Genomic DNA, 19231 nt, shown 5'->3' with positions numbered 1-19231 from the left:
CTTCCCGGCGGTGCCACAGCTCTGATAGCAAGCGAAGCCCCTCGAGGCCGGTCCCCCTGCGCTGAGCAGATCCCCTAGAGGAACCGCTATTTTTTTTTTATTTTTTTTTTTTTTATTTTATTTTATTTTTTTTTTGGACACCACTCGGAACTATCTCCGGAGCTGGAGCTCCGCCTCGGGCCCGCCTCTTCGACCAAGAGCAGAGCACAGTCCAGCCTCCTTACCCCGAGTTCCGCCCCGCCCACGGCTCGGCCCCGTTACGGGGCATCTCGAGGTCCCGCCTCCAGAGCTCCGCCCCCCGACAAAGGCTCGAGGCCCCGCCTTCCGGATTTCGCCCCGCCCACGACCGTGCCTTACGGAGCAGCTCAAGGCCCCGCCTTCCAAGTTCCGCCCCACTCCCGGCTCTGCCTCGTGGAGCTTTTCAAAGCCCCGCCTCACGGGCTCCGCCCCGCCCACGGCTCGGCCTTGTGGGGCATCTCGAGGTCCCGCCTCCAGAGCTCCGCCCTCCTCCCCCCCCGACAAACTAAGGAGCAGCTTGAAGCCCCGCCTCCCGGGTTCCGCCCCGCCCACGGCTCGGCCTTGTGGAGCAGCTCGAGGCCCCGCCTCCCAAGCTCCGCCCCACTCCCGGCTCTGCCTCGTGGAGCTTTTCAAAGCCCCGCCTCCCGAGCCCCGCCCTCGGCCCCGCCTTGCTATAGAGCACCTCGAGGCCCCGCCTCCTGCTCTGAAGGAGCGCCGAGCACCTGGCAAGCCGGCCCCGCCCGGCAACCCGCTAAGACAGCGCCCTAAGCTCCTCGGTCCCCTCAGGCTCCCTGGACTGGCTTCTGCGGTCGTCATGACGGCGGCCGTGTTCTTCGGTTGCGCCTTCATCGCCTTCGGGCCCGCGCTCTCTCTCTACGTCTTCACCATCGCCACCGACCCTTTGCGCGTCATCTTCCTCATCGCCGGGTGAGACTGCCCAGAGTCCTTGTCGCAGCCGGCTCCCTCCTGAGCCCGGGTTCCCAGGACCTCGGGGTCACCACCCCCTGTGGGACTGCCAGGGCTGAGGGGAGGGGAGGCTCCGAGAAGGGCGGACTGAGCAGGCGCGCCTGGGCTTCCGTGGGCTAAGTGTGGGAACACAGAGGCATTCGTGTATGGAGCCTTCGTCTTTCTGTAGGGGTCCCTTTACACCCGGTGCCCCGGGGCACCGAAGATCGTTCTCACCCTCTGCCATTTAAGTCAGCTGGGGATCAGTAGCCCACCCCTCCTCAACCCCCATCCTCGGACTCAGAATGCCTGTGAGGGGTTTGGGCTCAGATTTTTCTCGTAGACCCCTGGGTGATGATGGGGGTGCAGCCGAGGGTGGAAGCCCGAGAAAACGCAGCATCACCCCACGAGGCACGTCCTCCGGAGAGCTTGGTGACTACCGAACTCTGCTGGTGAATGTGGCCTCGGTCTTTGCACCTGCTAAGACCGTTTCTGGGACTTGGCGTCAGGCCAGCTAGTTAGGCCAGGGACTCCCGCCTTTCTGAGCTTCTTTTTGACTGGACTGAGCACTTTGAATAGTGCTCCTTCGCTATTGTAATTTAAAAACAATAGAGTCGGTTGATCCAACGGCTTATAAAGCTTGCTGTCGTCATTAAAATCCGCAGGAGAGATTGTAAGAACCGGGCCTGGAAAACAGCTACACCAGCTCACGGGTTTGCGGCTTCTGAATTTTACATGGCGCATGCTATTTAATGCAGGTTTTAGATCTTTGTTTTCTGTCAGAAAAAAAAAGACACATCTTTACAGATATCTAACCATTAAATCCATAGTTTCTGGAGAATTTTGAGGATATGAAAATCGCAAGAGTGACGGATTGTATATTTCTGTGGCACACCAAAGAGGCAAAACATGGCTTAGAAAAAATAGCTGCCAAGTTTCACTTAGCCAGTCCATGACACAGTCTCTTAGTGTGCACATGACAGGGTCACCGAGCACACTCTTGTTGCGCACTCTGGCCCCTCTTGAACTATTTTTCTCACTTGGAGGAAATAGATCATTGATCAGCAATTGCTGATCTAGAACACCGCTTCGAGGATTTTTTTTTCCAACTTAAAAAAAAAATCAAGATCTTTGTTTCTTCTCCAGCAGATTTAAAGTCATTACCAATCTTATGCTTCTGCTAATTTGTGGCTTTTTTTCTTCTACATTCCAGTGCTTTCTTCTGGTTGGTATCTCTTCTGCTTTCGTCTGTTTTTTGGTACCTAGTGAGAGTCATTACTGACAACAAAGATGGACCCATTCAGAAGTACCTGCTCATCTTCGGAGTGTTGCTCTCTGTCTGTATCCAAGAACTGTTCAGACTCGCATATTATAGACTGTTAAAGTAAGTTAAATGTTTGCTTTATTTTCCCAGTTAGACTTGAGTTATGATTTGGTGATTGGCACATTTCTACCCTGAAAATATGGAGTATTTAAACCTGCTTTGCCTCCCTACCTGCCCTCATATCCTCCCCTTTTCTTTTCCTCTTTCTTCTCCTTCCTCCCAAAAAGTGTTTCTTGAGAATTTGCCCAGTGTCAGACACTTTGTAGAGACTGGAGTTACAAAGGTGGTAAAGAGACAGAAGTTCTGTCCCGCACACCTTTAATTCCAGCACTCAGAAGGCAGAGGCAGGAGGATCTCTGGAGGCCAGCCTGGTCTACAGAGTGAGTTCCAGGACAGCCAGAGTATAGTGAGACCTAGGAAGGTCTGACCTCCTGAAGCTTATGATGGGAGGAAACGGCAAGAAATGAATAAACAAATATAAGATGAGAAGTACCTTGAAGAAAAATAGCTCCAAGAAATACTTACTGGAACAACCAAGAGCCTTCCCATTTGGACGTCATATTTCCCTCCTACCACCTGAAATACATTATTCTTATGGAGATTATGCCTTCCATTGTTTTGACTATTGGTGAGAAAAAAAATCATTTTTAAAACATTTTCTGTAGTTTCAAGTCTGCAAAATGAAAAAAAAAATACACTTTTTTTTAAAGAGCCTAAGAGATGAGCTACCTTTTGTGGATAAGATGTGGTCATCTGTCAGACCCATGAGGACCTCATAGGAAACCACTAATTTGAGACACAGCTTGTACTCAGAAGCCCATGTGATTTCAGTAAGTCATGAGATCAGCTTTGCTTGTGGAGTAAAGCTCAGTGGAGTGATGAATGTTCTGTCCTATTTTCATTTTGGTCACTGAGACTCTCCATGGATTTCATGGATAAAATGTGAGCCTCAGCAACAGCACCTTGAAGGGCTTCTGGCAATTTGATTTCCTAATATACTATTATTCTGGACTAAAAAACATTTAGTAATAGATATTAGATATCTGTTTTATAATGAAGTAATTTTTATTATAAATTCAACACCAGGAAGCCATTGCTTAGAAGCAAAAAAAAAAAATCATAGCTTTTGGGTTCCTAGCATGATGATAGTTCAGCGAATAAAGTTGCTTGCCGCCAAGCCTGATGACCTGAGTTCAATCCCCGGGTCCATATAGAAGAACAGAAAAGACTCCCTCAGGTTGTCTTCTGACCTTTACATTTAGCATTACTGTGTTCACCCGCATGCACATGCAGAAAATAAGTAACAACTACATGTAACTTTAAAAAGATTTGTTTTGAAAAGGTTTAAAATCCCAATTGCTAGTCTCTGGGGAAAACTAAGAGCATTAAGTAAATATTGAAAGTAATATTAAGGACTGGGAATGGAGCTTAGTTGGTGGGGCCCATGTCAGCATGCTCAGAGCCATGGTGGTTTTGATTCCCCAGTATTCTTTTTTAAAAAGTAAAAGAAATAAAAGCAAAGAGAGAGAAAATGTAACATTTAAAGCTGAGCATGGTGGCCACCACCCAGTAGCCTCAGCTACTTAAATGAAAAGACCTTGAGCCCAGAACTTTCAAAGAAACAAAAAGTAACATTTACATTTTTACAGGGAAGACATCTAAAATTGCATTGAATGTTTCTGGTATATAGAAATTAGTTACTACCATCCTAAGATTGAATTTATTGTTGTTTTAATTTGAAAGTACAAGGGATTGAGGCCAGGATCTTGCACACGAGAGGCAAACAGTTCATACCCCAACCCTCAATCTACAACCTAAAATGTAACTTTATTACTGTGAGGGTAATCAAAACGGTTCTACTTTTGGCCTGTGCCATGGTGATTGTCACAGGGTTCCTGTCAAGTCTTAGCACTCCTCAGTTCTTCAAAGGCATAGTTGTGTCTCCTAAGCCCTTTTCTGCCTTTGGCAGTGGACAGGCCCCCTCTTCTTGGTGCCTGTTTTTCCACAAATGCTTACACTACAGGGTGATCTTTGACCAGACATTGTGTTCTAAATAACTCAGCCTCATAGAATACTAAGTTTTCTATTGCCATTGTCCCTGTCTCCTGGTGCCTTTGTGACATTAGATGATAGTTTTAATTTTGAAAAATCTTAATTTCTAATACGGTATTACAGTTTTGGACATAGGCTTAGTAACCTCTGTTTCAAGACCTGGCTTCACCAGAGTGCCAAGGTTTAGATGTGGTACCTGCTATTCTTTCCTGCCCATGTCTTCAGTTTTTTACATGAAGCAACAACCTTTCCTTGGCACGACTGGAGTTTCCCAGAGACTATAAACTGAAAGCAGGTCCTCTTTTCGAGTGAGACTAGTAAGAGAATGGCACTGTGTGAAGAGGGAGTCCTGATATTTTGCATGTTTTCAAGCTGAGAAGTTCAGAGAAACCTCTTTGGCTTCCTAGGAAAGCTATTCTTGTTCTTCTTAAAGGATGTTTGGGAAATTTGCAATCAGTTGGTCAAAGAAACATGCATTAATAAATGCCTTTGTTTGCATTGCGGAATTCATATTTAATAAGCTTTTGGTATATTCACAAAAATTTCCCGTCAGACCTGGTCTGTAATTCTAGTACTTGAGAGATGGGACTGAAAGGATCAGGAGTTCAGGAGTACCTTTAGTTACTTCCAAATTAAAGCTTACCTGATTAACATAAGATCCTATGTCAAAAAACAAAAACAAAATCCCCAGACCAAAACAAAACAAATACATTTCTCAGATTCCTGGAGAATTTACCACTGTTGGATATTATATAGCCATGCTAAAGCAAGCTTGAGAATTTTGACAATTTTTTTGTAGCATGTTGTTAATAACTAACATGTAAGTGGATACATTTAAATCAAACTCTTATACTACACTGTATTAAGATAAAGATTTGGCTTAAATCAAATTTTACCTAAATATCCCACTGCCAAAAATAGGTTTTGTCAAAAATTGAGCCTTTTAGTTTAAGGGCTAAAATTTGCTTTTTAACCATTGCAGCCAAATAAGTTTTTTTTCATGAGTGAGGAATAGTTCCTTCCTCATGAATGGATTAATGAATGAATATTAATAGTAAGAACCTTTAGTGCTGCAACACTTCCTCTCATAAACTCTATAACATAGAATGTGGATGTTTATCAAACTTTTAAATTAACATTTTCAAGATACATGAATGTTTGTTTTTGTTTGTTTGTTCGGTGAATGAATTTAACTGCCAGCATGACAAGGCTTTGTAGAATAAGAAACTGGCTTGTGGCCATACCAATGTTAAAATATTCTAAGTTATGTAGCCTAAAATATAACTGTTAACTACCTAAAGCAGATGTCTTTGGTAACTGTTTGTTCCCTAAAACTACTGTGTGATTCCTAAAATGCATAGAATTATTTTGCTTGAATTGAAAGTTTTGTACCTAATTTGTAGATGGAGGCTGCTCTTTCATTTCCTAGCTACCGAGACCCAAATAATCACACAGAAACTATATTAATTACAACACTATTTGGCTTATTAGCTCAGGCTTCTTATTAACTAACTCTCACATCTTAAACTAAGCCATTTCTATTAATCTGTGGCCTACTGGTAAGGTTCCAGGGCATCTGTCTCTTTCAGCAGCTAGATGGCATCTCCTTGACTCCACCTACTCTCTCTCTATATCCCTTCCAACCTGGCTATATTATGCCCTGCCATAGGCCAAAGTAGATTTATTCATTAACCAATAAAAGCAACACACATGCAGAAGGACATCCCACATCACTAATTTAGTTTTATTATAATACAAGTACATATTTAGTAAATTTAGAAAAATCTTAACATTTATAGAAAAGAAAAAAGGTAAGGTAACCCCTACTGTGGGTTTGTTTGCTCCTCCCCCACTGACCTATATTCCTTCCACACCCCCACATCCCTGCTTCAGTTTTTTTTTTTTTTAATCTGCATTGGTATGAGTATGTTGGATGACCTGAAACTGGATTTGCAAACAGCTGTGTGCTGCCATGTGGTGGCTGGGAATTGAACCCAGGTCCTCTGAAAGAGCAGTCCATGATCTTAACCACTGAGCCATCTCTCCAGCCCAGCCTAGCTATAGTTGTTGTTGTTTTTTTTTTAAATTGTCACTCTGATTTGTAAAATTTCTAAAGTGATGTATGAGGGGCTACAAGGTGTAACTCAGTTGGAGAATAGTTACCTATCAAACATGAAGCTCTGGGCTCTATCCCCAGGACCTAATAAAATGGGCATGTTGTATACAGCTATAATCTTAGCTCCATAATAATATTGAAGCCAGCCAGTTACATGAGACTATCTCAAAAACCAAACAAACAAATAAGCAAAAGGAAAAACTCCAAATATCTTAACTACCTGAATTCAGAAGTTGAGTAAACTCCCTCATTCTATGTTGCAGAGTTTGTGAGAGGAAGTGTTGCAGCACTGACAGTTGAAAGTACAAAACGTGATGAGTTTCCCAGTCAGTTCCTGGTGAACAGAGTAGATGGTTGGCTGTGCTAGGCAGGATGTCTCTTCTGTTTACTGAAGTGGAGATTCTGTTGTATTTTTTACCAGATTCCTAAGAACAAAAATTGAAAGTTCCAATTTTTACAATATAAATTTTTCAAAATTATTGATAAATTATTTTATTATCTATCTGTTTATTTTTATAAGCTAGCATCTCATTATATAACACTGACTGGCCTGTAACTTGCTATGTAAGTCAGGCCAGCCTTAAACTCACAGAGACACAACTGCTTCTGTCTCCTAAGTGCTGGGATTAAAGGGCTACTCTATTACCTCTGACTCATTTACTCTTTTTTGAGTGTAGAGATGAGAGTGAGATTATCAAGAGATCTGACTAGTAATACACCATTTGGGTTTTTCTGTGGTTTTGCTTTGTTATTTTATTTTAAAAGTTTAAAAGTTATTTTAAAAGTGGAGGTCTCATGTGTCCCCACATGACTTCCAACTCAATATAGTTGAGAATGATTTTGAACTTCTGACCTTTCTGGTATTTCTGACATGAGCCACCATGCCTAGAAACTTAATATATTCCTAATTGCAGTACCACACTGTATTTAATAGAGAGAAAAAACTTACACAAAACAAAAATTCTCCCAAATGTATCGATTAAACTACATGGGTACGTTTGTTGCTGTAGATTACTACTTTTGAATAACTCATAAGGTTGAACTAATATTTAGCAGAATTCCTCTTACAAGCAAGTTTGTTTTATCATGGAAAGTTATACAGTTTAGTTGGTTGGTGCGCCAGAGAAATATGAAGACAGTCACATAAATATCTGGGTTACCTCCTTCCTGTCAAACAGTGCTTTCAAATGGGCAACACCGTTCCTTTTGATTCTAGAAAAGCAGAGGACACTTTTCACTATTCACATGGCTATTTTAGTTGATTTTTACATTACCAAATATAGTCAGTGAAACTTATATTTGTGCAGGGATTCTGTGTTGATGTAATGAATAGATCAACAGTAATAACTATGTGTTCCTTGAGATTTTAAATTTTATTTTACATTGGCCCTTTGAATAGTGTCTCACTGTATAGTCCAGGTTGGCCTTGGGCATACAGTAGTTCTCCTACCTCAGCCTCCTAAGTGCTAGGATTGCAGACATGAGTCACTACACCTGGCTTCCATGAAGTTTAAATTAATGCAATCTCTGGGAAATAGGTATGTTCTGGTTAACTTGTCTGTCCTCAGAGTTCATCCCATCTCCTTTTGTTTCAGCACTGACAGGTCCTTCCAAAGTATTTTGGTTCTTTTGTTATTTTACTATATATGCTATACAGTATGTTTGATTTAATTTAAATATTCTTTCAGTTGGCTTTTAAATGGTTGCAGAGTTTCTGGGAAGCAGGACTAGTAATAGAGACAGTAGTATAACAAACCACATCTATCATTTCTAATATGTCTGCATGGTGGTGGGGGAGGGGCAGAGGCAGATTCTTGGTATATTTGTGAACTGGCTGTAACAGAAGTATGGATATGATCATGCTGGATTGACATTACTGAGAAGTATTTGTTTCTCCTTTTATGGTATTTATAGCCTAAAGGTAGCATTTCATACAGGATATTATAGAAACATCAGGCTTTATATGCTCCTGAATTGTGAATATGAATTAAACATGTAAAATATTTTAGAATCAAAGACCTTATGATTAAGTACCAGTGTGAGAATTTGGCTCCTCAGTATATCAGCTACTTTAATAAGTCACTATTGGGAAGAATGGAAAAAGTTGGGGGTAGGCTGCAGGTGTCACTCAGTGATAGATCATGTTCTTAGCATGTATGAGGCATGAGATTAGTTACTACACCAAAAAAAAAAAATCAAACTGCTATTAAAAGGATGAGAATGATGAGAATGATTTTGGTTCTTTGGAGTGGAAAGCAGAATGAAGGTTTGGAGAATATGGCCATAATGAAATATACAACAGAATGCCAGTAAATTGGAGATAAATACATAAGACTTTGGGAAAAAGAAAATTCAGAGTGGTAGATCCCTCGGGCTAATGAGATAAATACTTATTGATTCCAGAAATTAAAACATTGCTATTATTCCTATTGAATTTAACCCCTATTGGCTTGTTACTAATATTTAAAATTTTTCTTTTATGGAGACATCAGCTAGATGAGGTTGATAGAAATTTTGTTTAACTTCAGTTATCAAAAATGTGCTGGGTTTTGCATAAAAGGATTCTGGAGTGTAACCTGATCAGAAGCCTTACTAAGTATCTAGCTTTGAAGGGTACTGTGACCTGCTTGATATATGACTTTCTCTTTAAAAATAAAAATAAAAACTGTGTTTTTACTTTAGAAGAGCCAGTGAGGGTTTGAAAAGCATAAACCCTGAGGAGGAGACAGCACCTTCAATGCGACTGCTGGCCTATGGTAAGTTAAAGCCTGTGGTGTCAGGAAGAAAGGGAATAGAAGTGGCACACATACACTCATGCAGGCACAAGTGCACGCGCTCTCTCTCTCTCTCTCTCTCTCTCTCTCTCTCTCTCTCTCTCTCTCTCTCTCTCTCTCTCTCTCTCTCTCTCTCTCTCTCTGGATTTAGGTCTTCATGTAGAATTAGCTCAGTCTGGCCCAGAGATCCCACCTTGCAATCACATTTTCTCCCTCACAGTCTGGCTACAGTAAACCAAAGCCAGGGTCTTCAGCACATTACCCTCTTCTTCCTCTCCTTTCTTCTGCGCCTCTCCTTTGTTCATTGACTGTTATATCCTGTGCTTCCTTTCCTCCTCTCCTTTCTCACTTAGCCTTCCAGCTTGCTGAGGCTTCAGCAGCAGCAGGTGCACCCTGTTCCCTGCAGTGAAATAGTATTCCCCAGTCCTTGCAAATTAGATTTGAGCTGAACACATAACAGGAAAAGGGCTTAACGGTGTTTTTTTTTTTCCTCTTTAGTTTCTGGCTTGGGCTTTGGAATCATGAGTGGAGTGTTTTCCTTTGTGAACACCCTGTCTAACTCCTTGGGGCCAGGCACAGTGGGCATTCATGGTGATTCTCCTCAGTTCTTCCTTAATTCAGGTATGTGTCATAGCTGTGTATGTTCAGGGTTCTGTGCTAAAGGATCATCCTTATTGCAACTCATTGACTTCATAATTCAAGTAAAGGCGATTTATGATAAAGCCTTTTAAAGGGAAGGTTTTTTTTTAAGGGAAGATATTTTTAGGTATTACAAGTGAAGGTCCTGGAAGTGCGTTCAGGGGTATAACTGGAGTACTTTAGAATATTATGGGAATTTATCTTGCATAAGATTTATGTATTTTTCTGGCATAGTGGCACACATTCAGCACTCAGGTGGATCTCTGTGAGTTCGAGGCCAGCCTGGTCTACAGAGCAAGTTCCATGACAGGCTCCAAAGCTACACAGAAGAAACCCTATCTTAAAAAAACAAAAATCCAAACCAGAACAACAAAAACCAACCAACCAAAGATTTCTATATATTCATTTGGCTATACTAAAATGTTACAGTACAGTTGAGACATTAGCAGCTAATTTGTGTGAGATATATCCTCCTTGTTTTGTCATTTTATATTTGTCTTCAATATACACCTGTAAGCCCCTCCTTTACTTTCTGGCCTAGCACTAGGTATCAACACAAGACCCCTAGTCCTAAATTCTAATTTTTGATTGATCTATAACTCAGTGCCTGTTACAAATAGGCAGGATGATTTGAACTTTAAATTCAGAGGGGAAGATAGTAGATGAGTTAATGTTTTTATGCAAAGATACAGTAAAAAAGAACCAACTCTTTTCACATTGATTATTTACCAGCTACAAGTTTCAATACAATGATCACAACTTTGTTTTATAATTAGAATATTATTTTACTAAATTTCTCTTTTAGAGAAAAATGTGTTTGTAGTTGTCTAGACCAACAGCAATTATGTCATTAAAATAGTGAACTCACATGCACAGTTTTTCAGTTAAAACTTATTTTTCAATTTAAAGATCACAGTCAGGCTAAAGGTCATTAGGGAGCTTACCATCTTGCAGGGGAATATGATTAAGAACTAAATAGGGGCTGGGCAGTGGTGGCGCACGCCTTTAATCCCAGCACTTGGGAGGCAGAGGCAGGCGGATCTCTGTGAGTTCGAGACCAGCCTGGTCTACAGAGCTAGTTCCAGGACAGGCACCAAAGCCACAGAGAAACCCTGTCTCGAAACAACAACAACAACAAAAAGAACTAAATAGGGTTTCAATGGATTTTTAATAGAATAAAAAGGTTATAACAAGAAACAACCAATTTTGAAAAGCTGCCATAGTTTAGAGACATCATGTCCATCCCTGAACCCAGAGACAGTCCTCCACCATTTTTAGTTTCTTTGTTAGTTCAAATCTTAGCCTCCCCTGTGGACACTGATGCTGTCAGCTTTTCAAGTGAATCCGTCCTCTGGGAAGCCAGCAAGCTAGTCTCCCCTTTTTTGAAAAGCCTTTGACTCTCTGAGGCCTACAGCATACAGTGCAGACTCTTTAACTCTGGCTGCGAGCTAAGGGAACGTGTGTTAATGGATCGTGCTTATTAACATTCCCTCCAACATAGCAGATTCCCAAACTTGATATTCCTGGCATAAATTTTTTATGATTTATTTTTACTTTATGAGCATTGGTGCTTCGCCTGCATATATGGCTGTGTGAGGGTGTCGATTCCCCCAGAACTGGGGTTACAGACAGTTGTGAGCTCCCATGCAGTTACTGGAAATTGAACCTGGGTCCTCTGAAAGAACTGCCAGTGTTCTTAACCACACTGAGCCATTTCTCTAGACCCCTGCTTAAAATTTAAATAATAATAATACTTGATTTGTAAAAAGCAAATGTAGTTTTAATGGCTAAAGTCCGTCAGAGCCCAGTAGAAAATAAAAAGACAAGCTGTTCTTTCCATCCTCATGTACTGCTGGCTTTTGTCCTCTAGATGGTGCTAATTTCCTTCCGTAAAGCAGGCTGTTTTCAAGTCCATTTAAAAATGAGTCCCTTGGGAGGGTTGATTTGTTCCTAAAATGGTAATTAGGATAAGAAAGGAATATGAAGCCATTAATTAGCATCTATATCTGTGTCTGTTATGTTAATAATACACATATTGTACGATACCTGTATGTACATGAATTTTTATGTTATAGGCAATCATAGTTTATGAAGTACACATGTAAGACAGTTTTATTCAGTGTTTGTGGAGCAGGCCAGCAGTGAGTTAAACTCATTACTGTCTCTTGGAAATTCTTGGTAGAGAAGAAGTATGGGCTTGAGATTCCAAGTTCAAATCATATCCTAGCTCACTAATTGAATATTTTGATACAAGTCCAATTGATTATTTAACTATGAATTCTATAATAATTATCGAAGATTTCTCCATGCCTTCTGGATAAAAACAAACACAAAGCATAATATAAATGTACAGAGAAGAGATGTGTTGACTGACATGGGGATAGTAAAGTTCTTTGTCTTTGTCATATATGCACCAGCTGTGAATGATTGATGTGACTATTGTTTAATGCTTCTCTCTTCAGTTGTGTCTAAACTATAAGCAAGAGCTATGGCTATCTCATTCAGTTCCATCCCCAGTGCCTCTTGGAGTCCTTTGTTACTAGAGTTACTAGATGCCACTTCACAGCTTATGGAGGAAGTACCATTTGAATAGAACTATACTTAAAGATGAATAATGCTTATACCAACCAAGGAAGGGGCTTCAGGGAAGGATGTTCCAAGTAGAAGGAAGAGACCTCTTCCCTGCAGACCTCAATTTCCAGTTTTTTTGGAAAGGACAGAAGTAATGACCAAAAGCTGGGCATGGTGGTGTACACTTATACACCTCTGCACTCAGGGTGCGGTGGCATGTGGATTGCCATGAGAGAAGCCAGCCAGGGACATAGTAAGACACTGTCTAAAGAAAACAAAAAAATGAAGAAAGAATGTCCAGCTCAGAGTCATTAAGCATTAAATGAAAATAAACCCAGTACTATAAAGATCTGAAAGGGAAAATTTCACACTGTTTTTAAGCTTTATTAGTCTAGACTTCCTCAACTACCTCAGCTAGAACCCACGTGGCTCTCTGACTGTGTGGGACATATGGACTAGGCATCTTGGTATTTGTTGACTTGCTCCACAGCCATTTCTCCAGTGTAGCCTTGGCTCTACTGTGCCAGTTCCCTCCCCACCTCTCTGCTAGTGAGAGTCAGAGTATTCACATCAGTGTGCTTTCATGGCCTGATTTCTAGAGGAAGCATTCACATTGTAAATTTTTTATTGTTGTGGAATAAAATTTATATGCATTACCATGGCATATGTGTGGAGTTCAGAGGACAACTTGGAATCAGTTCTCTCCTGACACTGTTAAAGAAATATTATGTCTTCCCATTGAGAAGTCACTCTACACATTTGGAGAGTAATAATAATAATAGTGTGTTTCCAGCTATGGCTAGTGCCCAAAGAGCCAGCCTTCAATAGTAGATTCCACTAACTTATATATACATCTTAGGTTTATGCATTTTACATATACTGTCATTCTTAAATCGCCCCCCATTCCCACCCACACCCAGGCTACACAATGTAAACAGAGATAGAAGATGCAAATCTGGCAATTTTTGCAGATGAGAGATTTACACAGTAAAAATATTGCCAGAACTATTTTAAGTGTGCCAATCTGTTTGTTTGTTTGTTTCAAATAGTTGTGATCAGGGATCGTTTTGTCCATCTAGCAGAATTATGCTATCTCAAGAAGGGAACTGTGGGCTTTATGGCACATCAGGACTTGACAGTGGTTGTGACCCTATGCTGCCTCTTGAGCTGTCTGTCAGAGGCATGTTCTTTGATACTGGGTAGGGCATAATGGTTGACATTAAGTTAGGGTGATTTCTGTTATGGAAATGGAGCCTATCTTCACTCTTTTTTTTTTTTTTTTGGTTTTTTGAGACAGGGTTTCTCTGTGGTTTTGGAGCCTGCCCTGGAACTAGCTCTTGTAGACCAGGCTGGTCTCGAACTCACAGAGATCCGCCTGCCTCTGCCTCCCGAGTGCTGGGATTAAAGGCGTGCGCCACCACGGCCCGGCCTGGAGCCTAATCTTGATGATCAAATAGTTACTTATATCCTAAATTTAGTTTATCATTAAAAGACTTGGTTAGCAAACTACTTACCTTTAATTATGTATTATGGAGGCAGCACTCCCTTAGTTAAATTCTACTTTTTATGACTTAAAGTCTTCTAAGCAAATCAAGGATGACCTTGAACTTTCTGAGCCACCTGCCACTGTCTCTACCTCCCAAGTACTGCACCACCTTGCCTGGCTTGAGTTCTGTTTCTGACACAAGGAAGCAGTTGAGGAGGAGTCATGGAGAATCTGCTGTTAAAGTCCTTTGGGTCTAGACTGTACAGGAACTTGAATGCTAGTCTGAGATACCATTTTACCATCAGACTTCTTAGCTGGAAGCATCAAGACATTCAGACTTGGAATCTGGAAGCTCAACCAGGACCAGTAAGGTCCAGAGGATACTTGCATGAAGCTTGTAGAATAACACTGGTTAAGAACAAGCTGGAAAATGTCATCAGTAAGAGCAACCCTGGGAGCACACCTAGCTCGGTACCCATGGCAATGCATACAGAGAAGGGCAAGCAGGGGCTGCCAGGCAGATGGCAAATGCCTGTGATAGGGACTCCTCTGGGTCCTAGAAAACTCCTCCTTAGAGTATGGACACTTTATGATTAAGAGAAAAGTTGCCACTGTGTCACTTTTTGCCTTGGTCTTTTTTTGACTCAGAGAAACTTGAAAACCCTTGCTTAGCCTCTGGGCATATTAAGTGGTCTCAGTGTCACACCATAGAGAAGAATCTTGTGTAGGAACTGTCCTCTTCAGAATGATGGCTGGACTTGAATTGAATCCTTTTATGCCGTCTTTCAGAGCCTGACACGAAGACACTGTCACCGAGATGTGACAGCTTATTCTCCTCTAGCCACACCAGTTATGTTCTTTTAATATTGTTTTGTGGATCTCTTACTTCACATGAATAATATGCATTTTCACAGTGTGTTTGTTCTCACTCAGCATTGTGTTCTCGAGATGATACGTGTTGTGGGTCACATAGAGTAGTTCATTGTGTGAGTACACTGTAGTTTACTTATTATACCCAAGGGTGGGCATTCTTTGTTTTTACAGCAGCACTGGGGTAAATATTCTTGTATCTCCTTATGCACATTTATAAGAAAGCCTCCTTGGCAGGATTCTTAAACTTGACCAGGCATCGAATCTGTAGGAAAGCTGTTTAAACTGGCTTTGCTGGGCGCCTGTCCCTTTGCTTCTGATCCATGGTGGGATGGATACTAGTAATTTACACTGGTAACAAGTCCCTGGGATAGTGATCTGTTGATTCGAGACCTAACTGGTTTGTAGTACAGATAGAATGCATAGTGTATACAGTCTATAGTCTATGGTGTAGCTCAAATGCCTTTCTGGACTGGAATAGTGGTAGCTATTCTCCTTTGCTTGGCAATACCAGATTATTTTTAATTTAAGCCTGGGGTTTTCCTGTCTGGTGGGTTAAAGCTCATGGTCCCTTTACTACGTGGCAGGAAAGGGTAATCTATATGCCATTTTTTCATGTTAAAGTATGCAGAATATATGGTACTTGTCTGCTTTAAAGAAGAAATGTTATCCAGGACACAGTACACCTACGTAGGCAGTATTCCCTAGAGACCTGAGGTTGCTGACCACTGCCACTTGTGGAAGAAGAATCTTAGATAATTACAGAGATCTTTTAGTTTCATTCTTGTTTGTTTTCATCACACCATTTTTAAAAGGTTCTAAAGAAAAAGTCCCCTTTAATGCAGAGACTTGTTTAGACAGAAGAAGCTCTGTTCAACTGAGAAAGTTCTCTACAAATAGGGCTGAAGGGTTTTTGAAAATGAGCTATGTTAGATCTAGAGATGTGTTTCAGTGGCTAAAAGCACTGACAGTAGTTCCAGAAGACCTGGGTTCAATTTCCAGCAACTGCAGGCAGTCATAACTATTTATAATGTCAGTCCCAGGAGATCTGATACCTTCTTCAGACCTGTTCAGACATTAGGCATACATGTGTCACACAGACATATATGCATGCAAATTGTCTATACATATAAAAATAAATATGTTTTAAACAAATACATAGATTTCATACTAATATCATTGCATACCTCAGGGAAACTCCTTGAAAGCCAAACCCAAGTTGACTTTTTGTCCAACAGGTTCATATTCCAGAAGAATAACTTCTACAAAGATATGGAGAAAATATAACTTCTCCAGAGTTAGCATGGAGTTCTTATCAAGCCAGTTCTGTGCACTGTGGTCAGACTCCATCACTGCAGCCAGGGGACCCTCAGAACCGGTGCACAGTGATGGGGTTCAGCCGGCTTTGATGTCTGTTGTCTGCAGGACTGGCTGCTAATTGCTGACTTGTCTTTTCAGCTTTCATGACACTGGTTATCATATTGCTGCATGTGTTCTGGGGCATTGTGTTTTTTGATGGCTGTGAGAAGAAAAAGTGGTACATACTCCTTACAGTTCTCCTGACTCACCTGCTGGTGTCCACCCAGGTGAGTGTTGTCTCTGTGTTCTCAGTGCTTGCAGAGCTCAAGTGGGTCTGAGTGGTGAATTCCACCCAAATGAAGGACATGCTCGTGGGAAAATGAGGGCAAGTCAGAACAGCCCTGGAAGTGGACAGTGGGTCATGTGAGTTTTAGGAGAATGACAGTCTCTGCTAATTTGGGGGGAGGGGGATTCCCAAGTGCTGGAATCTTTCACTAGAGATTTTCCTCACGTCTGTCCTTTAGTGGATGTATGGCCAAGCCTAAGATAGTCTGCATCACGCTCATGTGAAGAAGTATATCTGAAGCAATTTTCCATCATTATAAACTCCTTTAAGACACACATTTTACGTTTAAATCTTTAGGTGGAAATTATTTTAATTTGATTATCTTGGTTCATCATTTCCCATTTGTTGTTTTTTGGCTGTTGTGAAGCTTTCTTGACTATTTATGTGCATGGAACTTTCTCCATGTGTTTAGGTTTTGAGGCAGGGAACTGTGAAGTCAATTGGTGTGAATATTTTGAGTCCTTGATACAAATTGCTAAAACGGGCTCTGTAAAGTGACAACACTTCACACATTCTGACCAGCAGCAGATGTGCTGGTTTCAGTCCCTTACTGACATTATAACAGCACTAGTCTGCAAAGTAAAGCTTAAAACAGTTGTCAGATTTCTTTTCACAGCAAGCAGTGTGTAAGGACTTGGATCTGCATGGTCATTGGTCATTTATATACATGACATTATCAAAATGACCCTGCCATGGCCCTGTCTAGACCCTTTGTGCATTTTATGTGAAATTCTGAAAAAGTTTCTCCTAGTCCAGGGAGATGGATAACAGGTAAAGCTAGGCAAGTCTGATGACCTGAGTTTGAGCTACAGAGCTATTGGAGAAGGACAGAAGAACTAAACTAGCTTCTAAAAATTGTCCTCTGATCTCTACAACTGCACCTTGGCATGTGTGTTACATACGCACACAAATCATAATAAATGACTTTTTAAAAAAGGTCTCTACTGAGTTGATTCTGTAGACAGGGGCGTGGGTGAGCCAGACCTGAGCATGTGAGAGGGGCATTGCTGGTACCACCTCTCTTGTTTGCGGCTCCATGGTGGTGGGAATGAGGGAAAGATGTCCTGCCTCTTCCCTACTGCCTCTAGCTGGTAAGGACTGACCCTCCCCTTTACCAGCTGCAACACTCAGGAAAGCAGGCCCTGTACCTTGTCTGGGCAGCACAGTGGAGCTGACGATATTCTCAAGGGGCACCCGTAAGCCAGCCTGAGAATCTGAGCATGAGAGATTTGGCCCCAACATTCATCTGTCATATGGTGGCATGGGCAGGGAAGAGACACCCTTTCCCCACAACCCCTCAATGCCTGAAGCACGTGGGAGAGCTGTCCCTGCCCCTCACCAGCTGCAGCTCTCAGGAGAATGACCCCTGCACCTCACCTGGGCAACAAGGTAGATCTGGCCCTGATGGTCCAGGTGTGGGAGAGCTGACCCTTAGGATCTGAAAGCAGGAGAACTGGCCTTGCCCCTTGTTAATTGCTGGAAAGGGCGAACTAGCCAGGGCACACTAGAGAGCTCACCTGATAGTGAGGACATGGGGATTGGGGGCTAGCAAACCAACCAACCCTATAACTACCCAGGCCCAGAACCAGGGTTATGAGTTGGACCACACTAACATCTACCCCATCCATAATCTTCAGTAGAACCTGAAGGGGTTGATCCTGCAGACCCAAAGCTGTAGGCTCTCCACAACAGAGGGCAGCAACAGAATAGCCAAGAGGAGTCCCAGTGAGGGTGCTGCATAGATAGTATAGCAGAAACCAGAGACCTGGAACCAGACCTTGACTCTTGGCAATGAACACTGCAAGTAAATATATATGGACAAAGGGTTTCCTGCGTGAGACACTGTATCACACTACAACTTCCATGGAGAGACTTTTACTTTTCTTTTTTCCTTTTTTCTCTTAAATTGTATTCTATTTTCGGGGGATGGTTTGCAAGGGTAGAGGGCAGATATGAAAGGATGGGAAAATGAGCGGGATGGGGATGCATGATGTGAAAGACAAAGAATAAATAGAAAGTTAAAAAGAAAACGTTCTCTGCTGATGGAACCTTGCTCCTGTTTCTCTCCTCCCTGTCTATTTAGAATTCCTATCATATTTTATCCACTGGGTTTCTTGTCCTCTAATCCGGCTAACATTCAGTCTGTTTGCCTCTTATTTACATGGTTAAACCTTGCAGTACTTGTGGCTGCTAAAGTTGCCTTTATCATGATGGCATCTGTGTAAAGCCAAGCTTGTATTTGTCTGCCTAGTTGGGCTTGGACTACAGAGTGAGATTCTGGTCTTAAAATACGGAGTGGAGGGGAAGATGAAGGATAATTGACATACATATGGAAAGAATTTCTCTAACTACTACACTAAGAGTAAACTGGCTAGGAGAGGTCACCTCATTAAGGGAAAGGCAAGGAGGATATGGAGAAAGAGCAGTGAAGAACTAGAAATAGCCAGACAAAGGAAATACGTATCAGAAGTAGAACCATCAATGTTTCCACAGAGTGGATGAGGCAGATGAGAGGAAGAAGAGGCGCCGAGGATTTGGTTAATGTTTTTGGCCTGGACAACCAAAAGGATAGTAGTGCCATTAGCTGAATTTGAGGGCTTGAGAGGTGTGGTTCTATTCGGGTCCATTACTTAGAAGGTGCTCTGTTAACATCCAGGGTAGAGGTCAGATAAGAGTTGGATGGAAAGGGGTAGCTTTGGGGAGGAGTTCGGTTGAGAAAAGGTGGCTCAAAAATTGTGGGTAAACAGAGGCCCATGACACTCCATCCTTGAGATTAGACTAAAAAGGAGCA

At 41.8% G+C, this 19231-nt stretch overlaps 1 protein-coding gene across 1 annotated transcript in view; it reads left to right on the top strand.

Annotated features, from left to right (window-relative positions):
• Nucleotides 1–690: 690 nt before the first annotated feature.
• Nucleotides 691–19231, top strand: part of Aph1b (aph-1 homolog B, gamma-secretase subunit) — a 28522-nt gene continuing 9981 nt past the window's right edge. The window contains exons 1-5 of the mRNA XM_050125693.1: nucleotides 691–945; nucleotides 2177–2347; nucleotides 9138–9211; nucleotides 9728–9850; nucleotides 16254–16381. Of these exons, the coding sequence (XP_049981650.1) occupies nucleotides 833–945; nucleotides 2177–2347; nucleotides 9138–9211; nucleotides 9728–9850; nucleotides 16254–16381 (609 nt within the window). The 5' untranslated portion in view covers nucleotides 691–832. The remainder of the gene's footprint in view (nucleotides 946–2176; nucleotides 2348–9137; nucleotides 9212–9727; nucleotides 9851–16253; nucleotides 16382–19231) is intronic.

The sequence above is a fragment of the Alexandromys fortis genome, unplaced genomic scaffold, assembly GCF_014885135.2.
Source record: "Alexandromys fortis isolate MF-2015 unplaced genomic scaffold, M_Fortis_MF-2015_v1.1 scaffold_22, whole genome shotgun sequence".
Lineage (NCBI taxonomy): Eukaryota > Metazoa > Chordata > Mammalia > Rodentia > Cricetidae > Alexandromys > Alexandromys fortis.
Note: the sequence above shows the minus strand (reverse complement) of the source record. Positions and strands in the feature narration are given on the sequence as shown.